General features: G+C 39.0%; 1 protein-coding gene across 2 annotated transcripts in view; it reads right to left on the bottom strand.

Moving 5' to 3' along the window:
* Positions 1 to 16,756, bottom strand: part of LOC102939366 (AGBL carboxypeptidase 4) — a 1,380,179-nt gene that overhangs the window by 957,089 nt on the left and 406,334 nt on the right. For both annotated transcript variants that reach the window (XM_007062150.3, XM_043552774.1), the window contains exon 4: positions 10,514 to 10,608. In XM_007062150.3, the coding sequence (XP_007062212.1) occupies positions 10,514 to 10,608 (95 nt within the window). The remainder of the gene's footprint in view (positions 1 to 10,513; positions 10,609 to 16,756) is intronic.

Here is a 16,756-nt window from a genome sequence, read left to right as displayed (position 1 = left end):
TTGGATATCACTGCTCTAGGCTTCCAGATCTCCAGTATTATTTCCTGCTAAACTTTGTTTAAAAATATTTTTCCCCTATGGAAATGAAATATCTTTGTTTACTGTCTCAGTTAACAACAATATAGAAGAACTTGCTTTTTCTATGTGAAGAACCAGATTCAAATGCTGAAATCTCTGCTACATCTTTACTCCCTGAATACCTATATTTTGTTATATTTTGTCTATGTCTTCCTTCTTCTTATTATTATGTCAAGATTCTTTAAATTACAGTCTTCAGGGGCAGATCATGGCTAAAAAAAAGCTATGTGTTTTACTTACAAAAATAATCTTTATGGCGCTCATTTTTACAGAATTTTCTAACCGGATTTGATATACTTTTTAAAAAATGTCTTGAATGTGATATATTTGAGCTCTGCATTTTTCTTTTTTTTTTTTTTTTTTTGGAAAGAATCCACCTTTGTAATGATTGCAAAAGTGCTATTTATTTAATAAAAGTAAATGAAAAGAGAGGCCATTACTTACCAGTAATTGTGTTTGTGGTAAGTCTCGACAGCGGATTAAGGAACAGGGTTAGGGTGCCACCTACTAGGAAGCAAGGAGGCAATGAGTTCTGAATCTATTTTCTGATTATATGTCTAAGCCACACCCCTTTCCTAGAGGTATTTCCAGAGCCATTGAGAGCAGAGCTGTACATCAGAAAGTAAACAGGAGGCAAAAAAGCAAGGAAAAATGGCAGAAGAAATACAGCTGAAGGACTTAATTGAAGTGGGCTAGCTACGAGGCCAAGTCCGGAAGCCCCTGAACTTTGTGGTAGCAGAGAAGCTGCTGTAGAACTAGGCAAGGTGTGACGCAGTGCTGCAAGCTGAGGCTGGGTGCTGACATCAGGCAGGCAGGCTACCTGCCATGGTTGCCAGCAGCAGGGGAGCCTGTTCTCTCTTTGGAGGGGGAACAGAGACTGGGCCTTCTGAGTATCACCTTAAAAAACAGGATCACAGCAATCAGCTGGATGGCTGGCCCTGGCTGAGATGACCTCTGAGGAGGGTTGTGTGCTTGGCCACAGAGGTATGAGCTCTGCTTTCCACACTCTCTGAAACGCAGCCCTATGGTTTCGTTCCTCTGATCTCACTTTTTTGTTTCCTTTCTTTTCTTTTGTCTCCTCTTTCATGTTCTTGCAAGACAGCGAGAGAGAAAGAGAGGAGAGTGTGAGCTAGAGAACTAAGTTGAAGCCTTCATGCTTCTGAGGTGAGGAGGCAAATAAAACTGGAAGGTGGGAGTCTAGGTGAGGCTTATATAATCAGGGACAGGCCCTTCAGAAAAGTCTTTGCCTCTTCCCTGCCCTGGTAGTGCATCAAAATGCTGTCTGTCTCTTATTCACTGCTGTAGGTTGGGGGGAAGAAAGCTGTAGGACAAACATTTTCATGTAGTGGAGTAAAGTGTAGATTTCCCCCCGTGTCTGTGAATTACTTGGCACAGGAGAGTGGGGGAGCTGTCAGGGAACCAGTTATGCCTCCCTCATTCTGTCAGTTGGGTTGCATCTAGTGGAGGCTCCCACGTTCTAACCTACACCAGTGCCATACAGGCTGTATGCCAGCAAATAATCAGCAAATTCCTAACGGGCCATGTGCCAGCACATAATCAGTAGAGATCATCTACCACACACACACAACATCCCTCCCCCAATGTGACTCCTAAATTGATGGCTGGAGGTGGCAGGCAGAGGAACCAGCCCTGCCACCTTTTTGCTAGTTGAGAGCCCAACCCTTCCAAGTAAGGGAATTCCAGCTGGTCAGTTATGGCCAGAACCTAGCTCTGTTGTGCAACTTGAGCAAAGCAAAGGAGCCAGATCAGAATTAGTATCTGGTCCAAAGAAATACTGCATACAAACACTAGGAGAACTCCTGCTACTTTTCATTCTCTCTGTGATTCTTGGTTGAATGATGGGACATTGGATGGGGAAGGCCAGGGCTCTGTGGTGGCACCAAGCAATCTCAGTCTCAGGTGCTTGACTAGTTAGTTTTGCTCACATGCTGTAGGTCTTACTGATTGGCATATATGGTGTTTGGAAGGAATTTTCCCCTAGGTCAGATTGGCAATGACCTTGGGGGTTTTCATCTTCCTCTGGAGCATGACCGTGTGGTCACTTGCCAGGGTTATCTGATTATATCTCCCATGAATCATTTCCCTGCCTCAGGCACTGCGGCACCTCAGTCCCTCCTATTCTCTGCCTGTGGCATGTAATAATCTAGTCTCCGTGGGCTGCAATATTTTGGTCCAATTTTGGTTGTTGGGTTTAGTGTGCAGGTACGGATGGCCTGTGATATACAAGAGGTCCCTTGTGGCCTTAAACTCTGATTCTATGCCTCTATGCAAAAATTTCACAGTATTATATATTCGTATACATGCCAAGCCAGAATTTGGATAATTGCAGTTAAAATAGCAAAATTTTCCCCCAAACTTCTAAAGACTCCAAGAGGCATGAAAGGGCATAGTCTTTACACTGTCATGTTTCATTCTTAATTGCCAAATATAGTAGGATATAATGCAAATGTTAATACATACACACACATACTCCTTGGACAAAAATGAGTCGCTGTCAATATTTCGGCTTAGTATCTGTTCCAATTGCTCAACCCCAAGAGATAAAATTATAGGTACCAGACAGTTTTTACTGATGTTTTACAGTTATAGCTTCATGTTTTCTGCATCTGGCCATTTCCATGGCACATAATGACCATCTCATTATCCATCTCTATTCTGTTGTATTACAGATTATTATAAAAGAGACTGAATTACTGTTTTAGCATTTAACACTGTATTACAAAGACACACCCATCGGATGGGCAGATCATTTTTCTTTTTTTCATAATACACAACATGGTTGACGCCCAGTCTCTTTCTCTACTCACTAAACAATACGCTCTTCACAGAAAATGAGCACAAGTGAAAGTGAGTGAATCAAGCACTAAAAATAACAGAAAATTCAAGAAGTTTAGGTGGTTCCCACAATGTTATCGGTGACATATTGCACATGCTATGCTTTATGACATATGTTGATAATTACACCATAGCATAGTTTTTTAAAAAATGTTTAAAGGAACTTTAAAGATGCAATGCTAAGTGATTAAAAAGTAGGAAAAAGCCAGAGCCAAAGGATGGTCATGCAATGGTCATGCACTGCTGTACCTGGTATGTTCACATTATAGCCTTCAATTATACGATCATACATTATATTTCTATAGGACTCCAGCTTCATTAAAGATAAAATTCAATCCTCGTGAGAGGGCCAGTGCAATAGTAAGGTTTTATTTTTGGAAGACATTCTGAAGACCACTAAAACATTCTTAGATGTCCCACTTCCTGATTAGATTTTGGGGGGGGCGGGGTTTGTATCTTATGTTAACAGTCTGGTTTTCAAGTTGGTTTCTCAGAGGCACTTTCTTTTGCCTGTATAGGACTCTTACTATTAAGTTTTTATGCCTGGTTAATGCCATTTTGAACTGTGGTGATTTTCATTCAGCTTCTCTCCATTAGTTCAAAGTACAAAAATCCCGATGAATAGCTGCTATGTCCTCTTGTTTAGCTGCAGTTTGACCCTAACATGAGTTCACTGCTGTCCATATTTATCTAATTTATAGCACTTGTTTTTGGACCGAAGTCCCAATTTTACATGTTTAAATCCACACAAGTTAGGGACCCAGCCCTAGAAACATTTGTTATGCAAACAGTCCCATCATTACAAGAGTAAGGAGGACGAACTGTGCGAAGAAGAAACTGCAGCGCCCGACATTTGCCTAATTCTGCTCCCATCGAACTCAGTGGTAGAACTCCCATTGACTTCAATGGGAACAGTCCAAAGCTGAGGGCTTTTGAAAATCCCCACCCTTGATGTTTAATTAGACCACAGAAACACTATTTTCAGGTAACTATTCCTTATTAAGCTTTTGAATTTCTTATCAGCTCAGTAGTGAACTAGCTATTTATAGATGGCAAAAAAATTACCGAATAGGAAAAGCAACCTTTATTTCTGATGTGCTTTGATTAATAAATTAGTACAGAGAGTAACTTTTTATGACTATAACCTTGGGGATCAGAGTACTTGCAGTCAATGCATGGAACTCATGCTGACAGAGTGTATGGCAAATAGATCGAGTTATTATAGCATATAGCTTTTAGTGTTTTACATATAAATACTATAACCAAACATTTGGTCTCTTATGTAAGCCCTATATTGTTTTCCCTAAACTGTTATTGCTTAGAATAAATCATTAGGATGAGATGTTCAACAGCACTCTGTGTTGGCCTAAACCTGCTCCCTCTGAAATCAATAATAGAACTGTCAGAACTTTGGAGAAGTTGTGTCTATTTCTGTGTTTCCACAGTACATAGCATGATTAGTCTTGATCCTCACTTGGGCTCTGCCATAATATAATATATTGATTTATGGAAGGTCAGATGCATAATATTAGTAGAATATTATATACACACTACTTTTCAGAAACAGAAGTGCTTGGTTCTTAAAGCCATTTTTAAGATCATTTATAATATCCTCTCAAATGCATGCCAAATTCTGAAAGATCAAAATCACCATCTCTTCATTCTAAACATATATCTTGGTGCTAAAAATAAACTCCTGTTGCTCACAGTATAATACCGAATTAGTAAAAAAAGATATAAATGCAGCTCTGTTTAATCTATGAACTTGGTAAAAAATTTTGATAGTTGCCTGTGACCTTTGTCACAGGGATGTTTGTCCTATCAACCTTTTTTCCCTTTTTTCTCTGACTAAAACATTACAGATTGATACTCAGTGTGATTGATTCTCAGCCCTCAGAAAACAGAGGCAAGCAAACATTGCATTAAAAAAAACCCAACGGAAACAAAAACATAAAAAGCACACAGATAGAAGCTGCCAGTTAGTAGTAAAAGTTCTAAAATATTCCAAAGGAGCAAGTCTGTTAATGATAAAGGCTGGTTAATCTCCTTTCCCTAAATTCAGATGATGCTATCACTAAGCCTAGCCATTGTACATTTTATAGATTAGCAAGATATATTTTTGGTACTGTATTTCTCATCTGTTTCTCCACAGAGGACAGTCCGTTTCACAAACGGCTTATCTCATGGCTAAGGATATGTAAGTACATGCTAAAAAAGCTGCTGCTAAAAATGACTGAGTATATACCGCAGCATGGTAGACATGGTAGTTGTAGCATTGTACTGTACACACACGCGCACACACACACACACGTACGTATGTTAAGGACATTTCACAAGAATAAACAAGCTTTAAAAATTCTGATTCTTTCATAACAGTTTTGCCCTCTTCTGATGAATGGAGCATACAGGAGTACCATTCATAAAATATACACTGCTTTCTCTGCATGTGTCAAAATGCCTCATGAGGACAATAAACTTTACGGGGATACATATAGATTACTCTTCTCTAAAATACACATATACATGGCTTCTGCAGCATTTCTCTTTTCCAGTAACCCTCAGAGTGCAGGAAACTCAAATGTTATAGGAGCAGAGGTGGCAGTTTGCTTGACCAGGAAGGCAACTATCCATTTAAAACCCATCATGCTGAACGAGATAAAAGAGGAAAACTAGTGACAGTATTGCCACAAAGATGTTTGAAACCTGACATTAAAAACAGAAACAGTCAAACCTAGATATAAATTTTCTCTTTGTGTGGTGATGGTTCCATAATATTTTGCCAGGTATCACTGCTTACAAACAAACATGTGCTGAGATACTGCATCTCAAGTGAAGAACAGCCTTTAAGCTTGTGGTTCGTGCACGCAAGAACCAAGCTGTTTATTAGCCTTTATACCTTAATTATGAGAACTTCACCTAGCACTCCCTGGTCATTTAAAATGCAGAACAAAATACAGTGGCTGTCTGAAGACTTAAACAGATGTCAACCCGATATTTGCCAGCTATAGCTACTATTCTACTGGGAGGAGTTACTATTCTATAAATACTAATTAGAATTTTGCATGTGATCCTGCTGAAATACCGAAGGTGATGAGTGGCCAGTTATTACTTTTAAAAGATTAGTGCAATTTGAAATACTAATGTCCCCAACGAGACAATGATACGCTGAATAATCAAGAGTTATATCTATTCCCAGCCAAAAGGGAATATTTGCTCATTTCATCATTTAGAAAATCTGCTGTCTCCTGAACAAGTCACTTTTCTATTTTAGTTTGAGAAAGTGGTAAAACTTTCTGGAGTCAGTGTAACAGTCCAGTATACTCAGTGAGTAAGTGTAATTCCATTGCTGCACCTACAGTAAAGTTTACTAATAGCTTCCAAGGGCAGAGATTATAGTGTGAAATCACGACTAATGAACACAATTGGGTTGCAATTAAAAAAAACTAGTGAAAAAAAAGTGATATTACAGCAGGAAATGGACCTTAAAAAAAACAAAACAACCAAAAAACACACAACCAAAAAACAGAAAAACAACTTCCCACTAATCTTCACGTAAGGTAGGGTTTAGATAATTGCAATAGTAATTGCCAGAAAAAGCCATGACACTAATATCTTACTTCAACATTCATAAATTACCAAATCCTTTTGAGCAATCTTATTTGACAAGTCACTTTGTATCCCATTGGTTTGAATTATAATCTTGAGTTTCATCATGTTCAATTGGCCATGAAATGTGACTGATGCAACCTGATGTGGTATGACGTGGAGTTTCTTCACATAAGCAGTGATTCAATGCAATGAGATTTGACTGATGTAACTGACAGACATACAATTTAATATTAACATATTTATGTGGCAGAAAAACCACCAGAAACTAACCTACTTGGATTTATTCTCCAAATGTTTTATGTTCTAAACATTCAGTCTCGGGTATGCACAATTTGAGGATTGGACTCTGAAGTTGTCGGTGAAAAAGATGTTTTCATCAGTATCTACTCTACTTTTCCCGTTTTTTTAAAAGAAGATCTCCTCCAGGATAGCTGCTTTTTCTTATTCTTCAGCACACCGCTGCCTCTTTAAATAGAGACAAGATGGGTGAGGTAATATCTTTTCTTGGACCAACTTCTGTTGGTGAAAGACAAGCTTTTCAGCTATACAGAGCACATTAGTAGGAATGTCTGACCTTACTTCAAAAGAGAAGTATGTGTCAATACCAAAACATTTGTGTCACAGTGAGTGCAGTGATGGCAGTGATATACTCTTTTTACATCAGTAATACTTAACTGAACCTTGATGCTGACTCCATTTAAAGATTTCGCCCCACAGGACAAGAGAACAGCACGCCAACATTTTTATGGCTGACTTAAAACAACGCTTCCTCAGCTCTCGTCCCCTAGCGCCCCTACTCTACTTGCGCTACATTGACGACATCTTCATCATCTGGATCCATGGGAAGGAGGCCCTTGAGGAATTCCACCAGGATTTCAACAATTTCCACCCCACCATCAACCTCAGCCTGGGCCAATCCACACTAGAGATCCACTTCCTGGACACTACAGTGCAAATAAGTGATGGTCACATAACCACCACCCTACACCAGAAACCTATCCACCTTGTAGTCCATTCATCCAGCCCATACTTCTTTAACTTAGAGGATCGGTGTGCATGCATCTCTTGAACATGAGGAAAACAGACTTTTCTGTTTTCTATTGTCTCAAAACCAAAACCTGCCTGTGTAAAAGAAGGAAGCACAAGTAATTAAGTTTGTGATTCCTTGTTACTTCTGTTAATGATTTGTGACCAAGTGAATTTGTGGAGAATTTCGGTATGGAGCATGCAACTGCATTGGAATCTGCCCAGGCAGTCATAATGAAGATGAAATAATATATACCCAGTATAGTGTACTCTGTAAGTACAATAGTGAACTCTGTGTTCGCAAATAGCTAGAGGTTTGCTTCTAGAACTTTGATTTCTTTTACCTTGATTTTAAGAAATCTGCATTGTATCGTAGTTTTTTCTATCTAATCCAGTCATCTGCATCATGTCCGTTAAAATGCTGACTTTGAAAACAGTTTAAATCATGTCTACGTCCACCTTAGATTATGTTACAGTCTATGGCCATGAATCCTGCACTGTGATCCTTTGCAGAGTCCCAATGACCCAACACCTCCTACTAGCCTCAGAATAATTATACCAGGCAGCAAACAGCACGGGAATGAATAGGACTGGAAATTATCCCATTCATATTAAAGAACCAGAGTTACCCGAAAGCTGTGTTAGCAACTGTAAGTACTAGTACAACCTGCTCCAACAAAATGAAAACATGGAAAATAATTTTTACACGTTTCACAAGAATACCATGGAAACTAGTATAGAAATGGCTGTAAAGATGTCTCGGAAATAATCTGAAAGGAAGACACTCAGTTATGAGAAAGAACATACTGTATATCAAAGACTGAAGGGTGCCCTGGTGTGCACACAACTCCCATTAACATTAAAATATAGTAAATCATACTGAGAGGAGAGGAGACCCCAATATCACTAAGAGCCTGGTAAGAGTATGGATTGCTGTGCTTCTTCAAAGTACAACAGGATGTTTTCAAACAGACTATTAGAAAACAAATTATTTCTTTTTAATAGAATGATATTTTAAAAGTAAAATATCTATTTCATTGCTGAAGCTGTTTTATATCTTGTAAATAGCTCCATAAATTAGAGCGAGGATTTCTGAAACAGGATTAGAGTGCAGCAATGGAGCTGCAGGAGAAAGCTGATAGCGCCTGCTGCCTACCCTGTGCCTGGCTCCAGGCAGTGCTATTCATCCGTCACTTTCATGAGAGCAAATGCACCCCCCCCCAAATATAAAACATAAAAATAAATAAATCATTTGGAAAATGCAGGAGAAACAGGTTTTCAGAAATAATTAAAGATTCTATATGTTTTTAGAAAGAACCTATTTCACATTTTTGTAAGAGATTTACATTTTAATTTGAAACCAAAATAAGGAATAACTTATGTAGTAAAGCAACAGTTGATCTGAGGCTGAAATTAACATACACAAAATAATTAGCTTAAAACACTAGACTTGGTTGGAAAAGAGAAAGAAATTTTGAAAGATGATGAAAATCACTTAAATTTGATCTGGACCTGATCCAAAAGAAGACTCCTTTGGGATAAAATAATAAACACAATTAACATGATTGTACATGCAGTAGCTATGCACCAAATGATTGTTATTTAATATGTATTGTAGTAGCACCCATCCAGGACTGACCACATCCTGCTAGCTGCTGCTCAAACACATGGCAAAATAGGTTTCCCTTGTCCAGATGAACTTACAGTCTAACTTAAGGCAAAACTGTCATCTTGAGTGATTAAAATGAAAACATTTCTATAGGAATGCATCTTATGGCAACAAAAACTGAACATTATGGAGGTGGAAATCTTCTAACAGTTGACATATTTAAGAAAGGTAAATGTATAAGAGTCAGATGACTTGCACATGCAGATCGCTCAAACATTTATTTTGAATTAACCAGTTAGGAGTAATGACTGTAAAATGTTCTCACTTTGCTGAATTTGTAGGGCTAAAGCCAATATAACATCGATCCATGTTTCAGAGCACAGGCCACTTCACGCCAGGTCAAGAACCATTTGTCAGAGCTTAGATTCTTTGTGTAGGCTTCCTCACTGTAGATTCTGGAGGGGCCTCTTAGTTAGACACTAAAGGTGAAATCCTATCCCCACTGAAATCAATGGGAGTTTTGCTACTGACTTCAGGGGAGCAGCATTTCACTCAGTGATGCTTCTTTGGCAGCACGACATCACCAGCGGTATGTAGAGACATTGTACCTGTCCAGGACACAGCAGGCAGAATACCCGGTGGAGGAACATATGAAGGATGATGGCCGCAACATATTTCCACAGGCTGTAGCATGCATCTCCCCACCACCACCCAGTTCCATGTTTAGACTGCCAGACACTGCAGAAGGAGATGGGGGCATTGACATTCCACTCTGTGGGGCATCCAGCACTGCCTATAGCACGAAAAGCTGCCACCATTTTGTTCTCACAGACTGCATATGGCAAGTTTCTGAATGACCCCAGCACACGTGCATGGGGAGGGTAAGAGCTCTGCACAACTTAACATGCTTTGGCGGGGGATGCCAGAATCTGTCTCTGAATGATGAAGTAAATTACTTTTCACTTATGGCCTAATTCTGCAATCCAAACTAGGCAAATCTCTTAGCTACTTCTTGGAAGTTTTGTATGAGTAAGGACTCTAAGACAGGCTCATTAGGTTTGCATATTATTAGTAGTAGATATGTTTATTACGTGTCAAACAAAAGTACAACATCATATGTATGATATTTGTGTGTGTGCATTTTTATGTTGTCTGTATTGTACTGTATGTGATCAAGACATTTCACCTGCTGGTGTCTTAGTCAATCCATTTGAAATATGGCATTAGATGAAAAGCATTACTTCACAGATACTCGATACTGCACCTAAACTCAGGTAAGTGCCAAACAAAACAAAATTCTTCTGGTATTAGCAAAATTTTAGAATGATAATTTACCATTTTGGTCTGCTTGTGGATTTCACCATAGGAGTCATTCCATCACGATAGAGGCTTTTTGTTTTACTGAAGTTGACAATGTTGAAAATTACCCTCTGAAAAACAGAGAAAAAAAACTCAGTTATAGTCGTTATGAACTACAATCTGTTCTGTACAAAGCTCTCATTTGCTTTCTGTACAAAAGCATAAAGTAACTACATACATGCCTACATGGTGTTTCATAGATGAAATTCAATAAAAGACAAGTGCAAAGTACTTCACTTAGAAAGAAAATAAATCAAATGCACAGCTATAAAATGGGGAATAATTGGCTACATGGCAGCACCGTTGAAAAGGATCTGGGGGTCATAGTGGATCACAGGTTCAATATGAGATGTGATGCAGTTGTAAAAAAAGGCTATATCATTTTGGGACATATTAACTTTCTGGAGTCAATATAAGGTACAGTATATTCAGGGAGCTAATTGTCCTGCTCCAGCTGAGGCCTCACTAGTTCTGAGTGGAGTACGGTGTGCAATTCTGGGTGCCACTAAACTTTCGGCTAGCGTAACTCCCTGGTGTTAAGGGGAGGAACACCTCTCTTTGAGATGCATGCTTTTACTGCAGCTGGTTGAGGTGGGGGCAGGAGTTGTTACAAACATTACTGATCAAGCCACATATCTGAGTGACGGAATACAATATATTCTACTCATTGAGCTGCTTTTTTATGGGTCATCATGAGCTCATTTTTATAATTTGCTCACTAAGCTATGTGCTTAATTTGTTAATTTTTATATTTTCCATTTTCAGTATTTAGGTTGACTCTTTATTGGATGTAATGTCCATCTTGTGAAAGTTCTATTTATTCCTTATCTCTTACACTTAGAGTGCACAGCACAGTTCTTTCACAGGTGTGTTCAATCCTTTATAGGTACTTGGTTAATTTTGTACTGTATGTACAAGCATTTCATTTTACTTGTCTTAGGCTTTTTTATTTGTTATATAGCTCTGCTTAATTTGTAAAAGCAAATTAAGTTGCAACAAATCGGTATATTAGTCTGGATGTTTGCATGGAGTAAGTGAAAAAAACAAGTTCACCAAACCAATTGCTTTAACTTTGGAAACAATCATGCCACTGTTGGAAAAAGTAAAGTTGCTAATTTTGTGACGTACTAACTGACTCATAGCAGACAGCTGGTAGAGAATGTTCTTATTCCAATCGAGCTGATTTTATATAATGAGTTGAGCAAATGTACACAACTGGATAAGCAATGTATATAAAAACAGTAATATGCAGTTCATTTAACCAAACAGAACAGAGTATAAAATTTCAGCCACTAATGTTCACAGTACCATTAGCAATTAACAATGTGTTCAGTCCTTTCAGTATGGCATAGAGCTAGATTGGCAGGACCTAAAATTCAGCCACTACAGAACTGAATTTTATCAAAGTATGACACTGAATTAATAAAGTACAAAAATCAAAAGCACTAAAATATGCAGCTGAATCAGTCAAGTATTCTTAGCGATAGTTAAAGCAGTCTATGCAGCTCAGTCAGTGAAGTGTGCAAAAAAATGTAACTATAGCGTACACACCTTAACCAGAAAAATATGCAGCTTTCTCAATAAGCTAAGCAAACGTCTCTTGAAATGCAGTACTGTTATACAAGTTAGTGATACAGTAAGCAAACATTTGCCAAACAAGTAAAATCGGCTGCTGGTGTGATTTTTGTCCTTTTTTATGTTCTTGATTAATAAATCATAAAAACAAGAGTAGGTATACACTGTCCACATTGAATTGCTATTTTCTAACCACGTTGTCATTACTTGCAGGCTTTTTATTGCTTTTGAGAGGTAGTAATGGGTGACATTGCATGATTAGTGCAATTTCAATACTCAACTCGTTTAAGAGCATAAACAAAAACACTGATAGTAATAGAGGATGCTTAAAAAGAGACTGGCAACTGATGTAGAGGAGACACACACTGTGCTTCAGTGAGCGGGCCAAATAAGGTGAGGGTAGCTGATAGGTCTTTTGCCCTCGCCAAGATAGGGAAACTGCCTTTCTCTAGCATGCGAAGACTGTTCCGGGGGACTGGGTGGAGGAAATCAATTTGTGATTCAACTTATTCTTTGCTTGTGTTCTCAGCCATGCAACAAGGGACTTGGATCAGGAGATATACATCAGCTACCGACTTGATGGCTCCTTCTTTGATCTTCGAAGACTCAATGCTAAGAATAAGACACTGGAGAGGCTTCTCGTCGAGGCATTTTTTGCAGATGACTGTGCCTTGATGGCTCATAGCCAAGACAACCTTCAGGTCATCGTTGCCAGATTTTCTGAAGCATCCCAGCTCTTTGGCTTCACCATCAGTCTTGGGAAGACAGAAGTCTTGTTCCAACCAGCACCTCATTCCAATGCCCCAGTGCCAGCCACCTTCTTGCAAGTATTTGGGCAGTACCATCTCAAGTGATGGTTCCCTTTATAAAGAAATCTCCTCCAGAATTAGTAAAGCCAGCCAGGCCCTTGGCCAACTTCGAACAAAAGTTCTTAACCAAACACATCATCCGTCTCTCTACCAAATTTAAGATCTACAGTACAATGGTTCTAACATCTCTCCGGTATGAATCTGAGATGTGAACTCTTTATAGAGGTCACAATAAACAGCTTGAGCAATTTCACATGTGCTCCCTCCACTCCGTAATGAGCATTCGCTGGCAGGACAGAGTGACCAATATTAAGGTCCTTGAGAAAGGAAACACAACCAGCACTGAGGAAATGTTATTGACAGCACAACTTAGGTGGACCAGGCATGTCATCCGAATGGAAGACCACCGTCTCCCAAAACAGATCTTGTATGGGGAGCTGAGTCAGAGCCAAAGAAAGAAGGGTCATCCATGTAAGCGCTTCAAAGATGATATGAAGAGCAGTCTCCAGTGGGCTGGCATCAATCCCAAAGAACCTGAGCAAATGGCTCAGAACAGGAGTCACTGGCAGTCTCTGACAAGATCAGCATGTGACAAGTTCGAGCAGGATCAATGAAATTATCTGAAGGCTCCACATGAAAGGCAACACAGAGCTGCATCAAACATCATTGATACAAACTTCCCATGCCTTCAGTGTGGCCAACTCTGTGCATTAAGATTCAGACTGCAGAGTCATATGCGTAGCCATATATGAGAACTGAGACAATATCGTCATCATCAAAACATCCTGTAGCATGCAGGGTGAGCAATAAAGTTTTCCCACAGTGCCGCAAGCTCCTAGGGATAAAGTGGCCATATTTTGAACAGAAAGGGGGCACACTAGGGACTCTGGGATATGGTTACTTTGACTTGGGTCTGCACACTGCAGCATGGACATCAGTGCCCTGGGTTGGACCATGGGTTAGAATGTTGTAATGTAGGGTTTACAATCTAGATGCTCAAACCCAGGGTTCCCTAACACGGGGGAGCTGACTTGAGTCCCACCAACCCTGGGCTTACATTGCAGTGTAGCCAGACCCTAAATGTTTCAGAATCCAGCAGAAATACTTCAGTCCTTCAACCATCCAAGATACAGGATTTGGGCACTGTGCAATGGCACTAAGTGGGAGTCTTTTAGATGAGATTTTAAAACCCGAGGTCTTGCACTCTGCATGGACATTAAATATCCCATAGTATTTTGGTAACTGTGGGGATTTGCCCTGGTGCTTTAGACCAAATTTCTCTCTGCTCCTACCACTGTTGTGTAGCCTGCTGTCCATTAGCTGGTTGCCAGTGTTGTCAACTATCATGAATCTTACAATATTTGGTGCTTTCCTTAAAGTTCCAGCTCCTGAAGTCATGGGACTAAACAAGACTCAGATTTTTTTTTTAAAGAAAAAAACAAAATTGCCAACCCTCACAGTGGCAGAGAAATATTGAAAATGTGACCTAAGTGTACCATAAAGGCTAAAAAAAAAAAAAAAAACGAAATAAAACAAAAAAACCCCTTTTAAAAAAAGTCATGGTTCTTAAACTAATCTCGTGACTCGATGCCTGACTCATAACTTTTGATGCATGTAGTTGGCAATACGATATCGCTGCCTCCCCACCAAACAATGGTGCATTTCTATGGATCTGTGTGTATTTCATAGATTTGGGGATCCTTCAGGATAAAAGGTGTTATATAAAGTATATGCTTATAAAAGATCGTGACGGAACCCCAAAATACAGATTCAGTAACTAATAGCTGAAGTTGCCACCAGTGGCTGAAAACAAACAGTACACTAAGTATTGTACAAATTTCCTAACAAAGACTTCTAAAGGTTATTTTTTTTTTGACCTTTTAAAATTTAATTAAAATACCTTTAACATTTTAAAATAACCAATGTATTCTTTCTTCCTGTATAGGAAACAAGTCTCCTTTCAAGTTTAAAAAGGTTTAAAACTTTATGGCATTTAGTCCTTCTCCTCCCACCCCCATTAGTTAACAAATATTTAACGTCTCTCTGCTGTCATAAGAAAAGAAATTCTCACCTACTGAGGGATGATGTTAGGAATCATACAGAGCCCTAGCAGATTTGTTAATCAGCTGCACCTGTGTTTTGTTAACTGGAAATTGTCAAGTCTTTGCACAGGTACTAAAGTCTTACAAAGATAATGAAAAGAAAGGTTTACAGATTGTGAATTATAGGATTTTCTCCCTCACTGGAGCTCTCATTAAAATACTTAAAGAGGAGAGAAGGTAAATTTTAGCACATCACATATACCAGCATTAAAATAAGACAGATTTTTAATAAAATAAATGCTGTTGGATGTATCTCAATACCAAATATAAAATGAGCAAATTTATTATTGCAGCAAAGTATTTGATATGATGTTCTTGGCATGAGAAACTATGACTAGTAAATGAAGGAGGAGGTATTACCCAATATTTGTGTATTTCAATAAATGGCACATAATTACTTTAGAAATATAAAATGTTCTTCAGAATTAATTGCCAGTTGCATAATGTTCCCTGGCTACCAGCTCTTTCTGATGAGGTTTCTGCTTGTCTCAGAACTAATGCAGTTATGCGCGCGCATGCACACACACAGGAATTTCAAGATCCACGCAGGGCACAGCCATCCATTCACAGACATAATGTGTGCAGAAGGGATTGTATTGATGAGATCAGCCTTATTTCACACAAATTTTTATTGGACTGGAATACTATGGAGAGGGACATCTCAGACCCACCCCTTCTTGACCAAAAAGCGCACAGACTGTGACATATAGCCACAGAGGGGATTCTGAGGGATCAGAGGATGCACACGATGGAACTGCTGCTCCCATATTCAAGGCCCTGCACTAAGTCTGGCTCCCCTGTATGGTCTATCAGACCCAAAACATAGTGAAGAAATAAGAGGGTTGGTCAAAAATTTTCCATCAAAAACCCTATTCTTTAACAGACCATTGGTTTATGATGAAAAAACTTTCACCCCCCCCAAAAAAAAATCTTTCCACAGAAAATTTTGACTTCATAAAAACTGAATATCCCAAAAGCAAAAGTTTTGGTTTCAACTGAAAACCGAAAAAAAAATTAAAAAATTTGGAAATGCTGCTTGGTGCCTATTGGGAGTTGCAGTTCTCTTCTGGACTGAGTTTCCCAATGGGACTAGATCTCCCATGATACATGAGGGTGAGGGACTCCTGTGTTGCACTAAGGTGGCTTAAGAAGAGTCAAGGAGCATGGTGCATGATGGGAGATGTAGTCCAGTCCAAATATTCAAGTTTAAAGGACTGACATGTAATACTGGACATTCTCAAAAGAAAGGAATGGAAGATAATAGCCATCAGTTGCACTAAGTGTTAGAGAGTAGAAAAAAATACATGTGTGTGCAGTCATTTTGCCCAGCACTAAAAAAATACAGAAGACAACACTCTGTGCCCAAAGGATTTCACACTTATTATCAGATTTGAGGAAGGCACAGACAAAAAGGGTCAGATCCATATGACATGAAGGCTTGAAGAGTATGACAGGAGATGTTCCAAGCGTAATGGTTGGCTTAGAAGAAGATGTGAAGCCAAGAGTGAGAGGAGGATAAAAAAAGCACTGTTAAGAAGAAAGGTTTGGGAGAATCACTGCCAGTATTTGCAGTGTATTTTGGATTTTTGCAGTTGATGTATCTAGTAGTTTAGGGTTATGATTTTCCTTCCTAGGCTTTCATGCTTATCATGGGAATCTGTAAGGGCAGGGTAAGAGGTTATAGTGTTTAAGAAGCTGAGAGGTGGGCATATGGGAGAGAGGCCCAAAAATAA

The sequence above is a fragment of the Chelonia mydas genome, chromosome 8, assembly GCF_015237465.2.
Source record: "Chelonia mydas isolate rCheMyd1 chromosome 8, rCheMyd1.pri.v2, whole genome shotgun sequence".
Taxonomy (NCBI): domain Eukaryota; kingdom Metazoa; phylum Chordata; order Testudines; family Cheloniidae; genus Chelonia; species Chelonia mydas.
The sequence above is the reverse complement of the archived record's forward strand: the minus strand, read 5'-3'. Positions and strand labels throughout refer to the sequence as shown.